The sequence below is a fragment of the Trichoplusia ni genome, chromosome 12, assembly GCF_003590095.1.
Source record: "Trichoplusia ni isolate ovarian cell line Hi5 chromosome 12, tn1, whole genome shotgun sequence".
In the NCBI taxonomy this organism is placed as follows: Eukaryota; Metazoa; Arthropoda; class Insecta; order Lepidoptera; family Noctuidae; genus Trichoplusia; species Trichoplusia ni.
Window position 1 is genome coordinate 3,977,906 of NC_039489.1, and position 21,952 is coordinate 3,999,857.

A 21,952-nucleotide genomic window follows, 5' to 3' on the forward strand; every position below is an offset into this window, starting at 1 on the left:
AGTTGAGAGCAAAACTGTGAACTCAATTGCAGATTGATACCTAAATAGGTCACGATTAAAAGAAACTGTGTAGTTTATGAGTGTAACTGTGTATTTAGAGTTGCCTGACCAAATGCCGTTAAAGAATGAATTAAAAATTACTCCCTTTTGATGTCGGTTGCACAATAAAAAGGCTTTGATTAGAATCCAAGCAAAAAATACGAATAACTAATTATCATTGATCGTTTTGATAAATGATAATAAATTATTCATACTGTAAAATGAATTCATGAAAAGAAGTCTCAAAAAAATCTCCTAAATTTATCTCTACAATTTCTTTATAGCAAATAACTTCAAATATCGACGGAGAGAGTCTTTAGAAGTCCAACACCAACTCCCAAATCCTCTCAAGCATAAACCGCACTTACTTATACACTCTACCCATTTTACACAAACTCATAGTTAAAAATATCACCTTTATTCCAACTTGTTAAAGTCCAAATTTCTCAATAACTATTACAAACTTTCATGCCGACTGTATCTCAACATTTCTGCTGACCCTACCGTGACTCAAGTGCCCAATATTTATTCCCATCGTATATTTTTTTACCGGCTTACCGCCAAAGACCGCCGAGGTAACACTGTTTACGCAGCGCCGGTAAAAAGGTGTCGGTAAAAAATCTTAATGGTCCACGTATTGATATATGAAGCTGTGGTTGCGAATGTTTGGGTGATCTGGTGTTGGTATGTGTTATGTTGGATGGTGATGGATCGGGGATGAAATTTAAATAAAAGTGAATATTGATAATTTCAAAATTGACAGACGTAGTAGTGAAAATCTTTGCGTACGTTTCATGAAGAAATCAGAAACCTAAATGTTTGTTATCAATTGACTTGGAAAGGCCCAATTTTCTTTTTTTAGGAAAGCAATTTTATTAAAAAAGTCATAGCTTTGTAAATATAAGTTAAAAGAATACATACTAAAGTAAGAGTATCTCAAGCCAATTTGAAATTTATAAATATAATCAAAAGCCATAGCGATATATATATGCTTCATCCTCTTTTCACTCTTAAACTCATGTCATTTTCGTACATCTTGCCATCTTAGTAAACGTCCGGAAGAAAGGTTCGCATATAGCAATAGAGTTAGCTCTACACTACCATTCCTCTCTATCCTATTCCTTTCTAAATCAAAACACAATCGCTCTAACAGAACCCCAGCATCAGCTGTTGATCAGCTGATCACAGCTCCTCAAACGTCAATCAGAGAGATATTGATTGCGGGTGAAACCGTGTAATGAAATTAGTCGCGGCGTGGGAACGAGAATGTCTGTGTCATTATAGTATGTTATCTGTATCACTGGAGAGCGCTACTGTTATACTTGGGGCCATTAAACCAGCGAGGGAAAGTGGTAACGAAGAGGTGTAGATAAAAAACAGAGAGGTAATCATTATAGCGGGAATTTAGCAGGATGGTGATGGTATGAAAACCATTGGTAAAAGATTCTTCCTGCTGATAGAGAGACAGGCGGACGGTAAGTTCGTTTAAACAAAGACGCAAGAATAGCAGAAAGTTGAGGGTAAGAAAAATAGCAAAACTGGAATCAATAAAACATATAAAAAATTGATTGAACAAAGGAAGTGGTTAGTGGCCATTTTTACAAGTTTAATTCTTCCTACCAAATTAACTTTTACAAAATTAAAGTTGTAGTATTTCACTCTTTAATATCATGTGTTATGGCCCACAATAGTCAATTAAAACCCACGGCTAGTTTCGTGGCCCCTAAAAGTAAGACCACCGATAATATCGGAATCCGTTTGACGTCTATATTCACATATCGCGCCGCCATCTTGGATTTAAAGAAAAAGTAAAAATCCGTTCTTTATTAGTACCAAATGATACACGAATAATTCTTATAGAATGTTCTTTGTAGGTGTCTCAAAAAATCTAAGATTTTATCTTGTTAAGTTACGATATAATAAGGCATAATATGTTGGTATTAGTTGAGTATTTAGGTCAATATGACAGGACATTTTTTAACGCTCAAAGGACTTAATTATTTTGTTTTGTATGTAATGGTATACTATTCCATATTTTGTTAAAAAACTATTATATTTTACATAATTATACCAATAGCCCAAATTAGCTTCATCTCAACAATTTACTATAGTTTCGAAGCTACTTTCAGCCGTCCATGTCTGTTCTTCTACAGAACGATGCTGGATAGCTCTATACCACATATAGCCTGAAGTTCTCAACAAGGAATTTGCATATTGGTCTTATATCCTCTGAAAACCTTAAAAATCCCGGTCTCTTTCAAATTAAGTCCTTGTATAAACGATCGTCTATGATCAGTTGCAAATTTCAACTTGCCACTTCTAAATTCAGTTCACCTAAAATAGCCTGTACCATACCATGTTCTATTACTTGTGGAGTGACAGCAATTGTTTATAAATCAAGCCACAATTTACGTATTATAAATAGTAGAATTATTACCAGACCATAAGTGGTCACTGTAATGCGGTCGAAATGTCGAGGTGTTCAAGCTATTGTTTCTTGCGACAGCTAGGTTATTTACGTCTAGATAAGTAGTGATAATTACTAACCAATTAAATGGTATTGAGGTAATTGCTGTTACAATTAGTAGTACACGATTTAGAAATAATAAATTGAATAAGTTAGAAGGGATTTGGAAATTGCGGGCATTCATAAATATGTCACTAAATATAGGAATACAAAATTGTAAAGGTTCTTTTAAAAATCTTTAGTGGCTTAAACGACAGCTGATCATTTTTAAGAAAGTAAAATTAACTGTTTACTTAATCTATCACTTTTTTGACGATATAGTTATAACATACAGAATAGCCTTAGTAAGGGCTTTTCCTTTCACCGTTTTTACCTTTGGGTACGGAATAACGTAATATTGTAAAACCTGTAGAAGCCATAGTTGTCTGTCCACCGGTGACATCTAACCTGCTTAACCGACTCGGCACACAAAAGAGGCGCCTCTCAGAGCTCCCAATCCATCGCACTTGTTATTTCCTTCATCAGAGACACACAAAAACTGTTTAATAACATCATACGTCAGATTATCTGGCGGCCATGGCGTTTGGTTGAGGTTGGGGTACAATGAGTGCGAGTGATGAGATCAAATGTTGTACACAAAACTTCTAAAAATATGTTTATGAAGGCATTAAAAAAGTTAAAATCAGAGGTACATATCACATAAGCCGTTCCTGGTTTTTCCAATAAATAATTGCTATGAAATTAAGAAAATGTTGTGCAGACGAGAGATAACAGAAATTCGTATTTTAATTGTTGAAACATTAGTCCATAAATATCCTACCATTTTGCTAAAAGCTCTTGCTATCGAGAAGGTATATTTATTGAACTTAACACTTGCTTACATATTCCATAATCATACATAATAATATTACCATACCACACGAACCTGCATCAAATCAATCTCAAAATACAAAAAACACAATCAAAATCGACTCTACAATAACTCTAAGTAGCCTCCAAAATAAACCCAGTGTATCACTAACCTAACTATAAATAAAAAAGCTACAACTTGACAGGTCCCAAGCTACTGTAAAGGGTTTTATGATGCGATGCAGACTGACAAAAAATGTATCACAGTCTGACCCGATTATATTCTGAATATTGGTATTAATCTTTATAAGAATACCCTAAGCATGTATAACCGAACATGTAAAAATCGTAAAAAAACTTCTAGACATCATCTTTATTGAAGTGAAGCTTCTTTAGGCGCGACTAGAAGGTACGACAATGCCACGAAAGTCCGGTTACGGCAATATGGCGTCTAGTTCAATTTTGACAATTTTGTCCGTAGATGGGTGACCTTCTATGTCATAGCGAGTTCCTGATTGATGCACGGCACGTTAACAAGAATTTCGTAGGGGTATCGTGTTGCCCAGGTAACTGGGTTGAGGAGGTCAGTATTGTTACTGTAACAGGTAAAAGAAGTCTCTCTGATGAGAGTCTGTAGATCCTCAAGGCTGAAAAGTGGAGAATGTTTTCCTAACACCAACCAACACGTTTTTCTAATCACACTAGTAATTACTACACGATATGAAAGCCTATATATTGACCAGCTAACAGATGAGCCACAAATAGAGACCCATTAATATCATATTATATTTGTACGTTTGTTTTAAACAAATTCCTTCACGCTGTCTTAGTACGTGGTAAGTACAGTTCCCACGATATATCAACAGATTTTGTTCCATTCGGTGTTAGGAATTCGTGTATTAATTTCTTTTGTAAATATGCTATCACGCGATTTTAATGAACCCATCCTTTTGGACTAGTGTGACTATACAATAAATGAGAGTAAAGTATTTAATTAAGAAGAAAGTCTTTTCGCCAAGAAAGACAAAGTACTAATGTGTTCTTCGGTCTATAATACTTGTTATTATTTTTATTACTAGCCTGGAATGTCCCACAGCTGGACAAAGGCCTCCCCACTCTTCTTCCACTTGTCTCTGTCATGAGCCGCGAGTGACCAGTTCGGTAAGAACGAATCCAGGTCATCCCGCCATCTCCGTCTGGGTCTGCCTCGCTGACGTCGGTTTTGTGTCACGGACCATTCAGTGGTAATTTTTGCCCATTGGTTGTTTGGCATACGACAGACGTGACCAGCCCAATTCCACTTCAACGTAGCAGCTTTATGAGTAACGTCTAAAAGTTTGGTTGTGGCACGGATCTTAGTATTTCTTATTCTGTCCGTAAGTTTAATGTTAAGAAGACTCCGTTCCGTTAACGTTATAATACTTGTTACCTATTTTTTATGAATTAGTGGAAAGATACTCTAACTTTTGATACAACAGTCATCAATTTCTATACTGTGAATTTGTGGGATCCAAGAATGCATCCATAACAATAATAAAATTTGTTTTCTTTTTCAGATTTCATATCAATTGACCTATTCGAAATTCATGGGGCAAAAGTCCTTTCGACGTAAAAAAAATCTGCTTAATAAAAATCAAAATAACACGCATGGGTTTTCAAAAACATCTTCAAAAACTTCAGATCCTTGAGACCAACATCTTAAATCGAAGGGTTCTTAAGATCATTAAAGCCTCTACTTAGCACGTGCATGCTCTAGGCGCCACCAATGAACTTCCGAAAACAGAAAAAACATACAAAAAACTCAACTTTTACAGAAGCGTAATTAATCATTCAGGGGTCCCGTATAACGTACATTTTGAACCTGGTCAGTGCCTTACACATTGTAAATGAAAAAAAGAAACAAAAAATACTTTTTTTCCTTTTTTTTTTCTTTTTTTCTTCACCGGATATCATCGTCGCGACATTACGTTGGCGACAAAACCGTGGCGCCGTAATTTTTTTTTTTCGATTTTCATTTTCAAATTTGAGTTTTATTTAAGAGGCTTAAGGTTCAAATTAGGTTTTGTTAGATCATGTTGCAGTCGTTCAGTGTCGAATTACTGGTGACAATAGTATTAGTTTTTGACTATTGTTGCTATGTTGATAGTTTTTGAAATTGAACTCTAAGAGGTTGCAAATAAAGTTTATATTAAAATATTGTTGTTGTCAGGATATATAAGAGAGCGAGTGTAGTTTCTTCATTATTTTATCTCTGCTTCAGAAAGGGTCAGTTTTGTACAAAGCCTTTGATATTTGTTTTGCTAAATTTATCGAATTCAGATGTTTTTGCCAAGTTTTTGAAACTTTATTTGACGAAGTGGAATAAAGTTTTGACCGTCAACTGAGCCAAATACAAAATTAGCCACAATGACACGATTAATCAAATTGTAAAAAATAAAAACCTCTTTAAGTATTGCATTCTTTATACACTTTTTGTCCATGAATCAACGTCTTTTGTTTCTTCCTGCATACAATTAAACAGCCCACGAGTACCTAATGACGTCATAATTCCCTTGAACCAAGAAATCTTTTCACAAATTCTAGCCACAGGAGCTTAACACAAACATCACGACAGCAGGCGCCAACAATATCCGTTAAATGAGATAACACCAAATATTTTGCCGATACGTCATCGAACAAAAGGGAATTAGCAAAAACATAAACCACCTTTTGGCAGTCGGGCAAAAACTCCTTTGTCTGTCTGTCATTTTAGAAAAAAAAAAAAACGGTCGAGTGAAAGTTATGAATTTGGAATACCGTTGATTGGTTGTACGAAATTTAAAGTTATGTTCGTACGTGCCTTTTTTGTTTTTTTTTTACATCTTTCTTTAAATAAAAGATTCTTTTCCTATAAAAAGTTAGTTCAGGTTGTTTTATTGTTCGCCAGTGATCTTATTTCTGTTTGAAGACTTAGACACTAATTAAGTAAGACCAACTAAGCTCTACGTTTACAACGCATTATGATTTGAACTCTTGACTTTACATATAACTTTCCATATAGTATTAAATGAATTATAAAAATAAATAAATAAAAAAACTTAATAAAAACACATAACGTAGGTATGTCACGTAAATCTAATGTTTAGGTGGTCCTTGAGATATTCCATCTTTACTTAAATAGACACCGCAATATGTCAAGTAGCCTCAGAAATCCGCCGACAAGTTTAATGAAGGTATTCATAAAATACAAAGTACTAGAAGGATATAATTATAGCAGAAATGTAGAGATTTTAGATTAAGCCTAGCCCAGTTTACATGCCCTGGGTGGTCTAGACGGTAAACGATGTCTTTCTGAAGTAATTAAGCTATAAAGTTAATGCCGCGGAGACCGTTAATACAAAGTTTTGTTTTACAATTTTACCTTGTTAAATAAATTAGCTAGCAGGAACGAGTCATATCTTAGGATACTCTTCAAAATCATTTTGCAGGAATATTATTTAATGTTTTAGCAATTAGGTAGGTATTAGGCATCATTCTCAAATAAAGCTGAAGGCATAAACATTTCAGCCCGGTTACACTTTAATTTTGTAAGGTGACCACCATTTTTGTTAGTAAATGCTTGTTTCTTATGACTTGTATGGAGTTTTGTAAATAATCAAGAAGTGTCATTACTGTGCTTAGTAGTTGAATTTGGGATTTGAAGTAACGACCTCCTTGCTTGCGATCCACTACCATGAGCTAATAAACAGGATCCTTGCCGATATTAAAGCGAGACATCGCTCTACATAATGGCATAGCTGCGTCCTTTTTCCACGTTAACAGCACTGCTTTAAAAACTGATAGTAAAGAAACTGATATTACAATCACTAAGAAAACCATGTACAACTATTAAATTATTACCTTGTCCTTATAAAGCTGATCTGACATTACCATCAGCTTATCAAGTTGCTTAAAAGCTTCAATTTAATACATATATTACAAGATATTATGCAAATATTGAATACCTGCTATCATTATCATGTAAATTAGTATTATGTAGTTAGAAGATGCCGTAACTTATCTAAATTATCAAGGGGCATATCGGCACATCTTCGAGTAATATTACTGTAGCTGTGAAAAAGTGACAGCGCTATACACGGCATAGAACGACGTCTCTCTTACTCTTTAAGACGTAGTCGTAGGCTCGTAATAATCGTTTACGTTTTGTTTTTCCTTCAAATTCAAGATGGCTGCTGATATGTCATAACAGGTGCGTTTTGCGCATGCGCTAGCTAATGTACGTGAATCATACATACCGTGTTTGCATGTTTTATCTTTCATTACATTTTGTCATAGATTGTAAATTATCAAAATGATTACCATTGAGTAATTGAGATTTGTTTTCAAACAAAACAGTTTCTTTACACAGCTAGATATATTAGGTATTTATTTTGATCAAGATTCATGTAACCAAATCCGCCTCAATGTTGGCCGCGCCTAATCGAAGCTAATTTAATAGGGCGTCAGATACTAATGTTAAGTTGTGTTTCATATGAAATAGTGACAACCTAAATAGGGCAATCAACATCAATGTCCATTCCTCCTGGCATTGCATTGTTCACGTTTTTTCCAAAGATCCCAAGACCGAAAAAAAAACGCCAACACAGATGTCAACTTAATATGACAGCTGTCAAACGGGCAGGTCCCTGTCAAATTGAGATTGACGTATAGATTTAAACGTTTTTGGAAAATATTTTGTAATTTTGCGGTCATTAGGAATGTTAAGTTTGTGTTTATCATTGCCTACCTGTGGATGGGCGGATTATTTTTGATAAACGATTTTTTCTTGGATCTTTGTTGAGTTGCAGTTTTGACTCTTGAGATCTTTATTAACTGACCAAGTATATCATTATTTAGAGTATCCCAAATTATTAATTAGCATGAATTTAGCCTTGGTTACTATCTGAAAAATCATTGCGGAATGGCGAGTGGGGCATACAACAAAAAAATACTTATGTATTTTGTTACTTATCAGTTTCATTTACAAAAAAAAATCTTTTAACACAACCTAAATCTATAAAGCAGCAAAATAATCATACTCAGACAAATCGTTATTCCTACAATTAAAACAAGATTTAAATACGTGCATTAAACAACACGATGTATCTAAAAGGGCCATCAAGGCTACGCCCTGTACCTACCTATATAGTAGGTAGGACCTACCTATACGTATAGCATCAGGACCAACCTACACAATCCCGTGTTGTCCAAACTACTCTTTATCTCATGCGTAAATTCTGTCAATTACGAAAAGAGTCTTTGAAAAAAAAGTCCAAATTTCGTGCCACCGGCGCCAGCCTTAGATAAGACCGGCTACGAAATGGTCCTTTATATTCCTTCGTTTTTTAAAACCAGCTTTATTTTTATGGGGACATTCGATAAGAAACGTACCGTCGTTTTTTTAAATATCGAATCGGTTTTGTGTAATTATTTTCTCGGGGAAGGGTTTCGTTATTTTTAAGGTTATAATAAAAATGGTGGTTGCTTGTGTCGTTTTTAATTGTAACTTTGTATTGGATGTATTTTATTTAAATATTCAATACAATGTAATCAAGTAAATATAGCGTTGAATATAGTTTCTTTGCACGTAATTTCGTAATTTATTTCAGGCTCTTATCAGTAAACACAACCTTTTAAAAATAGGCTACAATTTATGTTAAATACTAGTCTTTTAAAAATACAATGTTGTATATTTAAGCTTATAGTGCCTATATTTTTACAGTCCTATCTTTTTATTATTACTATGAAGTATAAATTTTACTGTTTTATTAGTATTTTTGATAGAATAAAACTTTAAAGCAATAAACGAAAGGTCGAATTTTAACCTCATGGTTAACCAATAAGTCACAGCGTTACTCGAGCCGAGATAACGGAGGGATCAAAGAGGCCGCCTTAGACTCATAACCGTTCAATAGTCACCGCGGTACATTTGATCCTACTGCTTATCTCTACATCTATGACTTCCGAAATAGTTAAAAACACTTGAGATGTTACTTATGGTTTAACAGATGGATATGAGACGCATTTATTCATATTTTGTAGATATCATAATTATTTTTCGAATGATACAACGGTCAGTCAAAAGTCTTACTACCCCAAATTAGCTGTAGTTGGTAAAAAGCTGAAATAATAAGGAGTGGATTCGTCGTTAAAATCTTTTAAATCGAAATGCGAACCGGGTGGTAAAGGAATAGAAAAACATTGGGATAAAAAATACGGTTTGGCTTAAATATATTTTTTGTAATAAATAGAAAATTTATTTGTAGGTAAGAGTATTGTCACAATAGGCATTGTATTATTCGGACTCCATAATATTCTACTGTTTCCAGCGTAGGAAAATGTTTGGGTCTAGAACTGAAATTGAAAATTATTATTTTCCAACAGCCAATTTTAAATACTGACCAATACTTTCAAGAGTAGACCCCACCATTAACCTACGCGAAAAGAAGCATAATAAAATCCAAAATCAATACCAATCGAAACTGAAAAAAATATATTCAAATCAAGAAAACTAGAGCACCGAAGAAGGGTTAATTTAAGAGCAATGTGAGGTTATCCATAACCCGTATACCGTCGCCGGGAACTTCTGATCATTATCTCAACATTTTTCGACTTCCGAATGTGGTCATTTCAATGTGGTCATAATGTGGTCATTTGGAGGCGCTAAGCGGTATCTTTTGATCGCACCGGAAACTGAACGGTGATTAAAATTATTTGACGCCGGCGTTTGAGGGCTGGTATTTTAATTATCGGTGATTAAACTCTTGATTATGTCCGATTTTAAAGATTATACTTTGATTATCACAGATTTTAAAGGATCTTTAAAATCGAAGTAATTTTATATGACTGTCATCAAAAGTTTATTTTAGGCCGATTCTGGTGTCATCACATTTATATTTAAGAACGTTTACTTCTTTGTTTATTTAATTCGGAATATAAAATTATTTCATAAAAGAGTTTTAAACACTTTTTAAGAACTTTAAATCAGTTGCGTCAAATATCAAAACCTTGAGCTTGAAGCAACCCAAAAACTAAGTTTAACTTAATAAAGGGCTTCTAAACCATCTAATCAATTTAACAGTCAAAGGTAATTCAAGGATCATTGACATTACACGCAAAGAATACCAACATACAAATAATTTATGAGGCGTTAAACTCAGATGCATAACTAAACAGTTATTCCTATGTTAATACTAGGTCTTATCAGAGTCACTTAGATTCTGTGCTATCTTCAGGGGTAGGTAAATTGTATAAATTACGATTACATACTCATTGGACGTTTGCATATGTTAAAATGTCAGATGTATGTAATTAGTTAGAAATATATGTAAATACGCTCTTATATTAATGCAGTTAGGTTGGTTATTGCTGTGTATTGATGTTGATAATACTGGGATGAATTTAGATATGAATATTACATATTATATATTCTTACATTTGAGTCGTAGTAGATTTGAAAATGATGTAGGCATTTTAGGGTTAAAGGCATGAAATGGCCCCATATATTAAAGGCATGTGAAGGATGGATTGTGGAGGACAGGTATATATTTTGTAAAATATACTACACAGCTAGAGAGGGTGATACTGATCTTAAAGCACTTAGTCATATCCCTAGTAAACCACTTTGCTGATTTATTTTCGCTCCTGGAGCCAGCTGAAGCGTTCTTCCAAAACTGCGATACCTTTACTTCAAGAGACGGTTTCCAGGCGACAAGGAGTCACTCCTGGTCTTAAAGAAAAAAAAACAGCTTTGTGCGAGCCTTGGGTATAGAAGCCTTCTAAAAAGCCTAAAACAGTGGAAAATGGAAAATCCTAATAGGCTAATATTTTACCTACATAACTAATAGAGTAATGGCACGACTTATCGAAAGCAAAATAGGCTAAAATAGGCGTAACTATCATGAACCCAATGAGCCTATTACCTATACAGACACATCCTACATATGTTTAGAATATAACTTCAGATAACAGTTATTTGCATGAGTTAGACTTAACTACTGTGTGTTTGTTATAGATAAGAGTTAACTTCTCAACATATGTTGTGTTTTAACTGTTTATTTATTTAACGGTATTGTTATTTTGAGGGTAGTGTACTGATAAGGTAAAACAGTTATTTGTTAAAACAATTGTGGCTTCTGTAAATTGTGTCGGCATAAAGTCTGATAATTCCTGATTATTCCAATAGATTCTAACTATTATCTATAGATACTTAATATTATAAAGCTAATGATTTGGTTTGTTTGAACGATAATCTCAGGAACAACAAGTCTGATTTAAAAAATCCTTTCAATGTAAGATGGCCCATTTACCAAGGAAGGCTATAGGTCCATGTCCGCAGTTGTACATATCTTCATGTCTAAGAAGTATAAATAAATAAATAAAAACAAAAAAAAGCTAAGATAAAGAAAGAAGTAATTTTAAATCTTCAATTATTTGGCTTTTAAACACTTTGGGCTATCTGCACTTCAGAATATAATTTTACATTCTAGTGCAACAACAGCTGAAGGAGTTTCTTAAAATTTCAACTGTATGTATCTCAAACTTAAAGCAAGCATTAAGCAAAATGCTCAACCCAACTACTTTTATTTTAAAATAGCTCTTCGCCCGCGTCGAGGTCGGTTATATCGCGTTTACAAGAGAACTCTTCAAAAGTCCGGGATAAAAACTGTCCTATGTTCTTTCTGAAAGTCAACTCTATCTCTGTACCAAATTTGATTAAAATCGGTTCAGTGGTTTAGACGTGAAAGCGTAACAGACAGACAGAAAGACAAACAGAGTTACTTTCGCATTTATAATATTAGTCAGGATGATAGATAAAGTAAAATAAATAAAAAAGCCAGCCCAAGCATCAAACCTTGTAGCGAGCAGTCGGCACGTCCAACAGCCCTATTAACACTACAGGCGCATATAAAAGTGATTGTAAATTCGTAATGCGGTGATGATAGAGGCGGACACGTGCGCGCGACTGTCCATTGTTACCGACACGGATTGGACGAGACAGTAAAAAAAGATATTAAAAAAATATATTTTTTTACATTATATTTGAAATACTCCTTTGTTGAGAATTAAAAGAAAAGACTAAGTAAGAAAAGGACTTTTATAAATTTGAAAGATAAAAAAGAAAATCTATGCTAAACCTAAAGCTACGTTGTTGGTCGGTCTGCACCTAGGTTGTCACATGAACGGTGAAAGCTAAGTATTTATGGCGATGTTGAAATTTTTACAGATGATATATTTCTTTTTTGCAACTTTACAACTCGTCAGTACGGTCATAAAATTGATGGGTGGCTATTTTTTTTTTTTTCTTCGCCTATTATTACCCTTCCGAATAGAATTGGCAATGACTTTAGGAAACTTGCTATTAATTTAATCAAAATGCTATTATAAATATACGTAGACAAAAGATTTACCTATTCAACTATAAAATAATATAAATTGAAATTGCAACGAGTAAAATTAATACTTATTAATTGAAATTAGCATTAAAGTTCAATTGAGTCAAGTCTAATTAAATGCAATGTTTATTTTATTGCCAGCTCATTTAATTATCTTTATAAGCCTTTATTTGTGACATGATCGGAAAATGTATAAGGATCTAAATTATTCATAATAATGATCGTAAATTTATTTTGCTCATAATATTACTTACGCTCCGGTATATCTTTCATCGTTTTAATATCCTCTTACTTTACCTATATTACGAGTACCTACTATAAAACTGATGAACACACTTGCTCTCACAAAAAAATGTTTTGAGGGGAAATCGAACCCACGACCTTTGGTAAGTCGGATATATATGGTATATCAGCCAGGACTAACAGATCAACAACTAATTTGACGATATTCAATTACTTCAAATTTTTACTTTGACTATTTATAAAATTGAATGTTATTTCGTTTAGAATAATATCAAAGTTACCGCCTGCGTACATTACGAACTAAACCATCTTCGATATCAAAATAAAATAAACACAAAACGCATTCGCTTAAAATTTATTTTAGAACCAGTCTTGACATTTTAGAATTGTATAAAATGAACATTCTTCGCACGCGTGGGTTTATTTTTGTTAAATTTTATTATAACATGCTAGTTTCGGACTTCGAATTAACGTATTTAATATATAATTTTATTGTACTTCATTATTTATTCTAAATATTTGTTTAGTGCATAACGTTTACGAATATTACTACTCGCCTTTATGTGCTTGTTGAATTACAAATAGATATAAAATAATTGAAAACTAGTATTATTAAATATGTTTTTCGATTACGATAGGGCAACGGGCAAATCGCACAAACACTATTGCACTTTATCAAGCAATTTTGGAAGTCAACACATTTAGTGAAGGGAATAAACAATGCATGACAGACTAAAAAAGACACAAAAAAGATCAGACGATCACCAGGGTCCATATTTTTTATGTGTCGACAGCATTGGAAAACGGGTTGGAGTATAAACATCCCATAGGTGCGAGCTACCGACTTCGCACCCCCATAAAACTTACTATGGTGGTCTTAGACCCTAAGTCCTACTAAAAAACGACTTTGACGGCGACGGCGACGACGACGGGATTGAAAACTGGTCGAATGCTTAATAGAAGCTTAGCAGACTTGATTTTGTGAAGTGGGATTATGTTAAAATGCATTTCATTATTTTGGTCTATCAAGTTAACGACGGACTGGTGAAATCCGCTGGGTCTCGTTGGATGCAGGTGGCAATGAACCGGTCGCTGGAGAACGTATGGAGAGGCCTATGTCCAGTATTGGACAGATGATGATGATGATCAAGTTAACGATCAAACAATAGCTAGGCGAAAATAAACACTCAAGCACATAGTAAGAAGAAACCATAGTATAGTGAAAAACTTCAGTATATTAAGAGAAAACTTACGAAGAAAAGCCAACACGCGCCTAGTAAAAACAGTTGTAGGAACTTTCTTTAATTTGTTTAGTGTTTAGCACCGCAACTTAACTGGCGGGACTTCGAACTATAGCGTTAACTAACACAGTCAATTTTAACTTGCTCATGCTAAATTTTTGCTGTAGCTGTGGGGGGTAGCCTACCGTATGCGTTAATCCAGGTAAGTTTAAGGTGGGACGGCATAACTGGTAGTAGTAGGTGACAAAGGTCTCCAGTTCGATCCAAGAAAAAAGCAACTTTTCGACTATTGGATGTTGAAAATAAATAAGTCCTTATTTCGGTAGTTGCATAAAATATGTGCCGGCTCCTAATCCTTTTACGTTAGTATGTCCTGTGCAGTTGGCTGGTGTCCGGAGACACTATATCGTTACCATAGCCGAAATCGGCTCAAAGAGACTTAAGTCCAAGGTGCGAGCTTACCTCCATAACCAATTTTACCAAAATGGGCCGAGGTATTTTAACGTTATGAAGTTACAAACTTACACATTTTTGCATAAACAATATAAGTGTGACTATAGTATAAAAAATGTGCTAATAATGATACTATACCAAACTTCTAACCGTCTTAAATTCCTTCAAGACTTTATTAATTAGAGATCATATTATACAGTAGCTAATCACGTGTCTTAATTAGCAGATGTATTAAATATTTTTGTGGCAATATTTGTTCTAAGTAGTCATGCATCTTCGTGTTTATGTAAACGAGACGAGTGGTGAAAGAATGAGAAAGTTCTTGTCAGATAATATATTCATATTCATACATTATTTTATCTGGGTTTCGCGGATGAAGTTGAGATCTTTATAATCCCTTGAGAATATACTGAAACCTTTTGTTATTTGTATGTGTTTTGACCGCAATAACAGTTAATAATAGGTTATAAGGTATATAAGTCGTTAAAAAATGTTATGTAGTTGTTAATTAGTTTACAAGTATGTTTGTTTCTTAGTGCTGGGTCAAAATTTAATTCCAGACTATTCTGTCACAGCAATCCTACAATAAAAATAGAATTTTTATAATATTTGTAAGCGTGTTTTTTTTTTCATTTTGCTTATAAATTGGGTATTATTGTACTAATTAAAAATATGTTTAATAAAAAATAGTGATGATGCGAGAGTCCTTTTTAAACAATTATTTAACTATGGTATAATATCAGAATTTAATGGACTAAAACCAAGTATTTTTTATCATATTTATGTGTCGATTAAACGTTAATTTCTACGGTTGCCTTGTTTTATGCCGCTACCTGTATTCATAACACTACCTAATTAAAAATATAGCATCAACGATACCAACGAAGGAGAACAAATTGTTCATAGTAATTGGAATAGAATCATAAAATTAAATATAAAACCTTAAATAAAAAATAAAACGGGTTTAAAAAAATATTCAGAATCAAAATCAGAACTCGAAACACAAAAAAATAAAGCAAAACTATTTTGCAAAGGAAAAATAATAACACAAAACATTTTCAAACAGCGTCGATTATTATTTTAATTGACATTTATAAATATGCACGTCTGCTTTTTATAATCCGCTCAAATAATTGTGTAATTTATAATTTTAGTGTAGGTATATTGAATTCCGGCAAAGATAATAAATCAAATAAAATTGTCGGATATTCTTTTCGGTAATTATCGTTGTTTCGCAATTATTTTTCATTATTATACTGTGGAAGCACATATCTTATGCTGAAAAAATATAATTTCTGTCATGTTTCAAATATTTCTTACATTGCCATATAGTCGATGATTTATTATTTTAATTTTAGATGATATTTCCGACTTGATAATTATTGCACACTGTTCTACGTAACTGGTCGATCAAGTAATGTAATTATATTGGCAACATTAAAAAACGCTCATAATAAATAGAATGAAAGTCGACAAAACTAGTTTTCAAAAACACTTTGTACGTCATAAATTTCCCGAGTAACCCTCTAATGGGCAGTTACGCTTGCACTGCCAAAAATAATGCCCCGGTATTACAGACCCCGGTTTATAAATCTTCCCCCTTTGCACAAGATTGGATGGTATTCCAATCATTTGATTAACTGTGCACACAAAAATTCTCGGCCTGCGAGAAATTGAACGGATTTAAATTTGTTATTTCTACATTTTCTTTTAGAATGCCGATTAAGATTTTACGGCGCATTATATTTTGAACAAATAATTTATTTTGTTTAAAAAATAGCGTTTGTGTTTTACTGGTTATAAATTATTTTCTGATTAATATCTTTTTATATCGCTCTATTATTATTGTGCGCATCAAATTAAATAAAGTAGTAATGATTAATGTTATTGCTGGACGAAAATAAAGTCAAATAATAGTACAAAACTGAGTAATAAAAAGTAATTTATAACAAGTGGCCATGTCATGCCCGATACCGCGGAGTTATAATAAGTAGGATCTATTTATGTTTAATATTAATAGGCTTGCCGTAATAACAGCGCGTTGTAATGTTCCGATTAATGTATTCATCATTTATTGACCAGTTAATAATGTACACATACGTAAACATTTATATTTGTATAATATATATAAAAAAATACGAATTAGGTGAAAATACTTAAGTAGCGCTTGTATTTTTAATGACAACTACCATTTTTATACTAGTCGGGCTACCCCGATAAATACGCGTGAGTAAACCGTTAAATCATTTAATAATGAAAACTACCATTTTGATAATTTAAAGATTAGAAGTCAACAAAAAAATCATATAACTTTTACCCTTTATATGTTTTTTGTGCTGCAAAAACTATTTCTAAAGTTTAAAGGAATAGAGCCAAGTTTTACATACAGTTTTTACGGCATTTAATAAGTTTTTTTGTCTGCAGTCTTTAGAGCTTGCTTAACAACAGTTAAGGCAAGACCAATAATTAACAGTAGTTACATTTAACCTGTCAGAAACTTTCGAAACTGTTAACTGTCAGTTTTGTCCAACCTTGAAACAGATGCAGGCGAGTCAAGCACGGATCGTGATGCAAAGACCTTGGGGGGTCGATATTTTATAAATCTTTATTTGCCCAATCGTTAGTAGGTACTTATTTGAACACGAATTTGTAAATTGATCAGTAACTTTAAGTACCGTTGTGTAATTTTCCCTCACTGACCAGATTAGTCAATCATAGGTCATCAGGACCTACCGCCTCGTCTTGAAGTAATATTATTGCTGATGTAGAAACGTGACAGCGCTCTACATGCGTTATAGATGCCTCTCTCTTCCATAAATGCGATAACATTACGGTAAAACCGTGGTAGGCTCTTAGACATCTTATCGTGGTAGTTTTGGTAGCAGAGTGGTAGGTAAGGGTGAAGGACTCTGTTAGTTTTAGCCGCTAAGAGACAGGACTACTTCTCCGCCTTCCAAAAGCCTATGAGGATTTCTCCGGGTAAAAGAAAAGGCTAGACATCGGTAGCTGCCAGTTCTTTCCCGGCTTGAACCAAACATTTTTATAGGAGACAGACATCTGCTCCAAGTTTCATAATTATGTCATGTCATTTATAATTTCTACAACTGTTTGGCGGTGTTCGTGGATATGATGTTTTAAAAAAACACTTTAAACAAGTGGTTACCGCAGTGTAGAGACCATGGCTGATGATGTTAAATAATACAATAATAATATAAATGAAAATAAAAAAGTGGTAAAATTTGGTCATAAAAGTATTTTTTTCATTAACACCTGCAAATCGGAATCTTGCTTGCATTTGCGTGTTTTAGGTATATTTATAATTTATTTATTCTATGATGTTTCCTAATCTGCATTATTGTTATATTAAAATATTCGAAAAAAAAACTGTTATATAATTACTTACTTACTTTTAAAAACACTTTTATGATCTTGTAATCTTAGACACACATTATGAAATAGTTTTATTAATGTAACATATTTTGCAGTTTTATGCTTATTTTTTTGTTTCATTTTTACATGCCAACCACAACACTGATATAGGTAAAACTTTTTTTAAAGAATACCCTGTAATAAAAAATAAAAATGTGGTACCAAGTGTGCCTATAAGAGAGAGGTGCAAATATAGGCAGGAAGTGAGAGATTTGCGTTCACATAGTTTGGGCTGGAAGTTAGGTTAAATTTGAATTTCTCCAATTCCATATATTTGATCCTGGCTGAATCAGTTTTGAGCTTCTGAATAAAATATCAATAAAAAGACAAGGCTTTTATTTTTTCTAGAAAATTCAAGTTTTTTTTTTTGTTAGTTTTTATGCATGGACAATGCACAATCGCGGAATTAATGTCTGACATTTACTGGTAGAGATTAATAATAATTCACTAAAAAAATAGTCAAAGTAAGTCTACTTGTAAAAGTACTTTATATTATCAGCTATGTGATATATCATATTAAGGCATGTAGGGCCCTGTTTTTTGGATTCTAAATCATCAAATGATTTATTCCTTTTTGGGTTGAGCTGAAGGGATTGTCAGACTTCTATTGACTAAAACCCACCCATGTTCCTTTCTTTGCCCGTTGTGTACCGGGGTCACGGTAACCCTTTCGGACTATTCCGCTACGCTGGCAGCAATTATTTCTATATCTAACCTATACTAAGGCAACTAGAACCTAAGAATACAGTTAAAAACATTTAACTTCATTCTTAGGCCCTTTGAAAACGATACATAGCATGCACTTTACGTAAAAAGTTGTGTATAAAGTGCCTTATACTTATGTTTGCACTCCAAGCAAGACAGAACCGGTGTCAATGCGATAATTAGTTCAATAATTGTCACGTTTCTCTTACGCCGTGATCGGAATCTGGACGGAATGCTTTGAAACCGGACGATGCCGTATACGGCAACTAATAATTTGGTTGTCACTTTGTGGAACTAACTAGGTGCTGCGAATTTATATCTATTAGTAGTAGTACCTTTAGGTAGCAAATAGTTTAACTAAAGAAATTTAATTATGCATTTATATTTGTATGTGTTTTTGCGTTGTTTTTATTTCTTTTTAATGATGATTTTTCCGTGCAAGGTATATTCTATTCTTAATTTATACAGTCCGTGTTTTTTTGAATTTCGAAAATCTTTTTGTAATTCTTTTTTGTATTTGTCTTGAAATATGTAGCTAGCATTTTCATTAGCGTTCATTTTTCCCATAAAAATATCAAGTTAGGCTTGGGAATTTTAACTCGACGTCGGTTGTATGTACTTATGTTTAAACAAAGCAATAGAGTTTTTAAAGTTTTGTTATTTGTTGAAATTAAAAAAAAAAAAGCTATAGTACATACAAATTGAAACAATACTTAAATGTTGTTTAATAATTTATGATTAGCATTTCGGAAAAAATACAAACTTGTTTGGAAATCTATATTTAAGTCTAGAATTCGACTGAACTTATTATTTTGGTCTTTTTTTTTCAATATACCTAAAAATATTATTAAACGCAATCAGAATGATATCAGACGTGTTTTGCAAATGTAAAACTATGGTTTTTCGTTGTAGGCCTATGTAGAAAACTTTTGAATTCTCTTTTCTAAACATTTTTGTTTACAAACTGAAGTTAAATATTAAAAAATTACATCTAGATGGTTTAAATAATTAATGTCAATTTCATATCTACGTATACCCAGATATCTAAAAATATGCTTAATTATGTGTTGCACAAATTGAATGCTAAGTTAGGTCTGTACAGAGGTTATATTAGCAATACAAAACTAAGTCATAAAGAATTTCTTATTTTACTCTACTACTTAAATTCACTTCAGTTTAAGAAGCTCTTAAAATGTCTCTGTCATTGTTTACAGTGGTGAAGTCAACGTGTGGCTTAAGGGTGGAATAAAAATTATACCATCAATGAGACCTGCAGTAGTTACTGCACAAACACAGAATACAATATCATGTCTACTTGAGAGTAAGAGTATATTGTGATGGTACTCACTGGGCATCATCTCCACATGCGAGGAGGTGTCCATGATGTTGTGGTGATGCAGCATGTCGGGTGGGGACTGCACCAGCCCACCACCGCCGCCGCTCGCCATCACCATCACTGACGCTAGCTCCCCACCACCCAGCACCTTTACAACCTTACCCTAACCTCCCCTTACGCTAAAACTCCCTAATTTTAACAACAGCTACCCTCAAATCATCAAAAAACTTATAATTCTCTTATTTACTGCAATGACATCACTGACTATACGATTTAAAGCCAGTTTATTCCACACGCAAAATGTTTTAAAACACTAATAGTTCTATCACAAACGGAATACACCAAAATATTGTTTGAGCTTAAATTTATTTACACTAATTACTGTTAGGCACTTCGAAATTTATTTCTAAAAAAAAAATGTTCGTTCATCACGCACGTCGTGTCACCGCGCCGGCCAAGCCCACACTGCCGTGCTATATCTATAATTCTATGGATCGACTCGAAAGCGCATGAGCAGACCGGCCTGCCTCCTCATTGGTGGGATTTCAGAACGCCTTTTCGAAATGGCCGCTGCGATTGGTCGGCAGCTTCCCATTTTCCCGCCCAAACCGACGGGGCCCTTGCAATATGGCGCTCCCTACAGCCTTTTGATGCTTTTTTGAACATTTTATTCGGTAAAAAATAATCCGGTTCGGATATAATGAGCATGATTTATGATTTTGATCCGTGGTCTTGCTAGTTCTTTTTTCTCGATTTTTTTTATAATCTTGCCATGTTAATCTTTGGTGTTTCGTGTTTTGTTTTTGATTAATCGCGATCCAATTTTTATTCGACTCGAATCGTGTGTAAAATATGTTTGTGTTGTCTGTTCTGTGAACTCGCTATACACAAGTATAGCGCTGTATTTGTTGTGGAGTTAGCAGGAACGTTAATTGTGACTTTGGTGGTATTTCTTTAGATTGATTTATTGCTTCGTAAGAATTTCCGCTGATTGGGAACATAAATTAACGTAGGCTTTTTCTTTTTTGGTTTAAAAATATTTTGCAAATATATATATTATTTTTGGAATTAAACTTGTGTCTGTGAAGCAAACAAGACAAGCGCATGCGTCAACGTCAAAAATCTCGTTTATTTTTTTCTTATATCTAGAGTATTGTAGAGCTATATGCAAATTGGTTTAAACACGAGGCTGAAAATAATTAATAACTGGTCAATTTAATTTACTTTAACAGAAATATGATTCATAGTTAAAAATATATCATTTTAGTTGATTTTTGTTTTTTTACATATCTACATAACATATCCCTGCTATTTGAAGAAAATCTGGGGATAACAGTAACTTACATTAAATCTTGGTAGGCGGTATTTATTAAGATTTGTTACACAATAAAAGACGTTACGGATTTCAAAAGCTAAAATGATTTAGACAATTCAAAAGTACTGTATATTGTGAACACAGGGTACAACGATTGTAAAGGTCACAAAAACTCCAAAAAAAACAAACGAAATGTATAAATATGTGTATATGCATCAGAAATCTCTAGAAAAACTATGGTAGAGTAAGAAGTACCTACCTACCTCTAGATTATTTTCTATCCAAACATTCTTCTTCCTATTTAGTTACTTAAGTTATTTGTTTGATATAACAATTTGAAGGTCCATCCAACACTTAAAATTTGAGTACGATCTTCAATCTCTTAAATCTTTGACAAACTTTTCAAACCAACTGTGTAAACGAGCGTATTTGAATCAAACAAAAAACTGCGTATTTGCGTCA

The 21,952-nt window shown here is 33.4% G+C and overlaps 1 protein-coding gene across 1 annotated transcript in view; it reads right to left on the reverse strand.

Annotated features, from left to right (window-relative positions):
- The window catches only part of LOC113499330 (insulin gene enhancer protein ISL-1), a 42,737-nt gene extending 21,931 nt beyond the window's left edge, over positions 1-20,806 (reverse strand). Inside the window, exon 1 of the mRNA XM_026879763.1 lies at positions 20,188-20,806. Coding sequence (XP_026735564.1) covers positions 20,188-20,293 — 106 coding nt within the window. The 5' untranslated portion in view covers positions 20,294-20,806. The remainder of the gene's footprint in view (positions 1-20,187) is intronic.
- Between the last annotated feature and the right edge of the window lie 1,146 nt (positions 20,807-21,952).